Source organism: Chanos chanos, chromosome 8 (genome assembly GCF_902362185.1).
Source record: "Chanos chanos chromosome 8, fChaCha1.1, whole genome shotgun sequence".
NCBI classification, from domain to species: Eukaryota; Metazoa; Chordata; class Actinopteri; order Gonorynchiformes; family Chanidae; genus Chanos; species Chanos chanos.
The window spans coordinates 39,757,522-39,763,669 of NC_044502.1; the positions used below are offsets into that span (position 1 = coordinate 39,757,522).

The 6,148-nt window shown below is 40.4% G+C and overlaps 1 protein-coding gene across 1 annotated transcript in view; it reads right to left on the reverse strand.

Moving 5' to 3' along the window:
* LOC115819199 (forkhead box protein O3-like) overlaps positions 1-6,148 on the reverse strand; it is a 25,282-nt gene extending 19,134 nt beyond the window's left edge. Inside the window, exon 1 of the mRNA XM_030782758.1 lies at positions 5,654-6,148. Coding sequence (XP_030638618.1) covers positions 5,654-6,148 — 495 coding nt within the window. The remainder of the gene's footprint in view (positions 1-5,653) is intronic.

The following is a 6,148-nucleotide window of genomic DNA, read 5'->3' on the forward strand; positions in this document are numbered from 1 at the left end:
ACAGGTCAGTCAACCACAAAAGAATGAAGAGGCCAGTGTTGTAAATTCCACATGGCTTTCAGATTTGATTCTGACGAAAAATATGCGATGCTTTTTGTCAAGAAAAAAAAACTGCTAATATTCTGTTTTCTAAGGCCTTTTTATGAATCTTTTTTTTTTTTTGCTCTGAGTTTGTCTTAGCAATGCACAGTCACTTGAATCATCAAAAACTAGGCATTAGATCCAGAAACACAGCAATCCAAAATCAGGAAGAGAGCTGGCACTGACTCAGAAACATCAGAAAATTAAGCTCAGTATTTACTGATTTGGTTTTCCATCAGTTCTTTGAAAGAATGTGAGAAGAATCTAAAAAGGCTAACAGAAGGACATTTTCACAGAACATATCTGCAAAAGTAATTCGAAAAATCGTATCAGTTAACGATGAAGCAATTGATTTTCCATTTCTGGACAAGCGACAAATCTATTTCTCGACGTGTTCAGTTACGAATCCAATGTTAGACGCACGGACTTCATGTCGGAGAGCAACCCAGCATATAGCCGGAGTTGGCGCTCATAAATTTCGTAGGTTTGACGCGGTTTCGGAGTTTGCAGTTGGGCAGAGGCAAAGCGAAGAAGAGCAATCAAGGAACGAGAACTCATCTTTGGTGGGCCAAAACGAGATAATCGACTTTCAGTAACAAGAACCCAAAGCAACCGAAGACATAAACTATTCCGTTAAAAAAAAAAAAGAAAGAAAAAAAAAATTCTATCGAGATGGCCTTTGTCTTCTCTTGTTCTTGCTCACATGTGTTGCTTGCTCTCCCTTGCACTATGAGAATAATAAAATATGTATCAGCTCAAGTCTCAGATGGCTTCCATTTGTCTGTTCTTACATACACCTCAAACAGCGCAAACCCAATACTTCATCTCTCTCTCTCTCTCTCTCTCTCTCTCTCTCTCTCTCTCTCTCTCTCTCTCCCCGGCACTCATACACACACTTTTTCTGAGAATGTCCCTCAGGGTAAAAAAAAAACAGGAGGTTCAAAAGGCTTTTGTCTTTACTACATTTTGATATAATGACAGAGACTGCTCTTACTAGTTTTGGGCTGTCGGCCTCCTAACCATCGTTTGCACACAGGTATATTTGGTTTGGTACAAAGTATAACGGGGTACAGTATGGTTTTTCGTAAATGAGATGGATACAGAATTTTGATGTCGATGACCACGTAGGTAGTCAGAGTATTTTGGTATATATGTTTTATTTGATCTTTGATCTTAGCCCCCTCAATTTCCAAGTTTATCTCTTTGGCTGAAAAGATTCATTCGAATCAATCTAACCCATGAAAGATGCCAGCAAACTCCCTCTCTGTCTTGAAAGTCTGTTCACTCTCTATTTCTCTCTTTCTCTTTCTCTCCCTCTCTCTCTCTCTCCCTCTCTCTCTCTCCTGCCCTCTCTCTCATTTTGCCGATCTCTGTCAAGAAGCTGGCTCCTGACCCTTTGCCCTGCTGGCCTGTGCTCTTACCTAAAGACACGTTAAAAATAACGCTCTCGTCACTTCAGATTACAGCGTCTGACTGACTGCCTGGCACCCACACTGACCTGTCTCACAATCCTCCAGCATCAGCCCGGCAGCACTCAAACATGCACGCACGCACGCACACACGCACACACACACACACACACACACATATACACACAATAGACACACACTCTTTCTCTGTCTCTTTCTTTTCCTAAAATACTCTCTATCTCTTTCTCTCTATCTCTCTATCTCTTTCGCTCGTTACCTTTGTCTCACTTCGTCTAACACATGCATTCTCACACTCTTTGTGAAACACACATAGACACAGTCTCAACCTCCCCCTGTCATACATACAATCTCTCACTCCCTCACATAATCACAAACACACTACACCTATATGTCTCTCACAGTCATTATTTCTCTCTCTCTCTCTCTCTCTCTCTCTCTCTCTGTCTGTTTCTTTCTAGAAGCTAATGCAGTAAACATGGCAGAACACTAGAGAAAATTGTGAACAGAAGTACTAGAAACACAAGGATTGACCAACAGATCTTCATGAAGAGATGCATAATCATCAAAACACAGATCCGTATCCCACACACGCACACACACACACACACACAAACTTAAATACATTAGAAATATTAACAAGTAAACAACTGAGCAACTCATAATTCACTACTCTGACATGCTGTCACACTGATCAGAGGGCCACGACACACACATCTACATAAAGAGACACCACCTCCCCCCCCTAGTGCCAGTCACCCACAATCAACTCCAACACATACAAGCACTGAACACTACTACTTAACAAACTCAAATGTATAATAGACAAACAAAAGTAGGCATGTGTTCACACACACACATATACACACGCGCGCACGCACACACACACACACACACACACACTCATGCTTAAATATATGCAAACCCAAAACAGAAAACAGGCCCACTGCTATGTGGGACTGTATACATTAGAAGTGATGATTAAGACTGTTAGCAAAAGCTTAGAATCCTGTTTTCCAAGAAACAAAATGGTATTAATAGCAAGTTGCCACCAGTGCCAGAGACAGAGATGGAATCCGTTCCTTTGACGAGAACGATCCAGACGCTTAATAGACTACCTGCTATCAGACAGGATTACTCTACTCTAGGCTGCTTTTAAAAGCATTTTGCAACATTCCCCCTCTTTTGGCTCCCCCTCCCTATAAACTGGACCATTTCATTTCATTTCATCAGCAGCTTCAAAAAAACATTTCATCTTTTATCTTTCACCCCCTCAAAAAGCACACCAACTGCCCTCAAAAAAAAAAAAAAAAAAAAAAAGTACATCAGCTGGCTCAGACCACTACATACTGCATCTTCACGATACCTAAAAAATATCGCAACTGCAAAATTCCAAACCTAACTTTGCATATCTCACTAATGATATAGTATAAGCAATAGAAGGAGCTCTGAATGCCTATGTTTTACAGGTGAAATATGAGCAGTATGAAGGTTTGCAAGGAATCTGTCCTTTAAATGTCACGGACTGACATAACCCTACCTCATAGGTTCATAACGTCGATCTAAAGACTATAATCAGATGTCTACACTGAGGGTACTTCCTGTAATATTCGTACAACTGGTTATTAGTTAGAACAGGATCTGCCTGAGTAAATAGGGACTGTGTAGGCCTACGTGCTTGCGTCTAGGTGTTTGTTTGTGTTTATATATATGCTTGACTGTTTGTCTGCAAGAAACAGGGTCAGAGCTATAAATTGACTCCTAGTGTATGTGTTTTTAAAAGCTTTCCTAATCACCTTTATTACCTGGGTTAGGCTGTGTCTGGACATGTTCTGAAAATAACCCCAGCGCTAGCAGTCCCTGTGTCAAACCCCTTAATTTGCTATTGCGTAAGCCTTTGCTAAGATACCTGCGCTAAAAGAACTGTGGCTAAGCGGTTAGCCTCGCTGTGATGCATAGATAATGAAGCTAAGCTACCTGCAGACGCACCTCACCATAGCTCACTTGGGCTGATTAGGAAAGAAGGTAGCTGCGCTTCTGCTAAGAGAAAGAATAATTAAAGTTTAAACAGTTTTAAGGAAGGTTATGACACACTCACTGAGAAGATGGATTTCTTTGTGATCTAAAACTGTAATTGAATGGTACAAGAGATAAATTAAGCTTACCTAACACTTAATATTACATCACCTATTACAGCCATCTTGTAATTATAGTTAATCTCTGTACAATTTGTTGTCCCTTGGATAAACCTTGTGTTGAGATGACGCTTAAACGTGGTCACAAGAGCACTGACCCTGTGCGTATAGACATAGTGACTCCGTGAACCTACAGTAACCTCTTTGGGCATCAAGATCATGAATGCGTTTATTAGACTTTGAACGCAATGATTCTAGCCCCGCAATCATAGTATTTACTGGGTTGTGGTGACTTCACACAGAGTGTAGCAATCGAGCCATCGTCTTATGTCTGAAGCTATGGTCATCCACTGTTTTGCGCAGTTTTGATTACGTGGGTTATCTCCTGAGTTACACAAGTTACAAATACGTTACAGCACCGACACAATGAATACTGATAATTTTATGTTAAAAGATTTTTCTTTTTGTAATATTCATGTTTGACATACATCCTCATTTTCAACGGAGTTAGAAGGAAAAAAAAAAAAAGAGGACATTTACTAGTCACTCTGTTCTTTATTTCCCTACCAAAGCAGTACCGCATGTTCAATCTTGAGGGCCGGAAAAAAAAAATGCAATGTGTTGTCTGAGGTCGTTTTCTCACTGATTATGGATTTCTTTTCATGCGTAAGAAATCCTTAATATGAGAGCACTGGTGAGGTGGAGCATTTAACCATTTATGAATCTGTGCACTTCAAAGATTACACATCACTTTAAAACTGAGAACTGTTGCCATACAAAAAAACGTCCCACTGAGTTTTCCTTTTTTTCCCGCCTTTTTTTTTTTCTTTTTTCTTGTCTTTCTCCATAGTCCCCAGTGTCAGGAAGAGAGCGTTTTAACATTTGTCTGAAATGACCTCTTACGGGAGGGGAGAAAACTGTATATATTTCAGGTTGCTGCCATAAGTGATGTAAGGACTTGAATAAAGAAGAATAGGTATAAGTTGGCGTAAATGAACTGTGAACTGAATAATTATATACTGGTTGAATGAGGACATATTCAAAAGAAACAGAAGGTCACGTTTCAGATCATTCAATAAAAGAGCACTGTAAAGTTTTCAGTCGGCTTACATTCAAGAGATATGCTTGAGTCAGTCTTATAAATCTAGCTAGCAAAAATTAGTTTTAGCAATTATAGGTTTTTATATATATATATATATATATTTTTTTTTTTTTACAAATGCCATAACAAAATGTTAAGGTTGCTACATTCAAATCCTAAAAGAGTATAGTGTCTGATGAGATTTCAAATTACATAGTTTTAGAGTGCAGAGTTATCCATGTTTTTTTTCTTTTTTTTTTTTGGTAAATCCTTCTTACATTGAGAAGTTGTAATAGGACCACTTGACAGCGTTCCAGTAAAGCGTAATATCACAGAGATTAGGGATAGTATTCTTTTAAAAGAGATCATATTGACTGAGATGAAAATGAGATTTTGGCAATCATCCAAAAGGGGTTAAACTAGGCAAGTAAGAGGTGGGTGCTGGAGTGTGGTTTAGGGAAGAACATCCTACCCAGATATTGATACAGAGGACCGGGATCTACTGATCCTTTTTCTGATATATTTCTAGGTAAAGAGGGATACAGCAAGAAGAACGGAATTCCACAAAAAAGTCTGCACACATTAAATTCCAGTGATTACAACTCACTTGCTCTTCCCCTCTTTCTTAAGACTCTCTCTCTCTCTCTCTCCCTCCCTCACACACACACGCGCACACACATACAATAATTCATTCATCACCACTGTTAGCAAGGTGAAAAAAATGGGAGAATATCTACAGATTTATCAAGTATTATTGGTAATATTTATGATTGCTCCTTTAACTAATTTAAATTTGAAATTCATCCTCAGGGCCTCACATGAACCTTTTGTAATGACAGGACAAAGGACATAGGTGATAATTTAATAATCTCAGTGATTACGATATGAAATATTTCCTCGAGTGGCTTGGAAATCTACATGTGCATTACCTTCCATCCAGCCGAGCTGTTACTGTCTCCTTTATCCTTGAAATAAGGAACATAGCGCACCATCCAGTCGTATATCTGTGACAACGTGAGTCTTTTTTCAGGGGTGCTCTCGATTGCACGAGTAATGAGGTCTGCGTATGACTGGTTTCCCCATGCGTTCCGCCGGGAAGACTTGGCTTTGCGTAGCTGACCGGCGACGTCGAGCGCAGCCCCAGCCAAACAAGGGAGCGTCGGTGCAGTAGGAGCCGGTGCTCCCGCTGGATGCTTAAGCTCTGTAGGTGCGACCCCCCTTCTACCCGCTCTACAAGACGGGACATTATCCGGTTCCACCTTTATGCTGGACAGCGGCAGACCTCCATTCATCTCCGGCCCCACCGGAAAATCTTCTGGACACGGTAGTGGCCAGGTACAAGAGCGAGGCCGGCTTTGTGGCTCGAAATCCGGGTCGATTTCAACCTGATGCGTCTCCAGTTCGTCGTCCTCCATCATCATCAT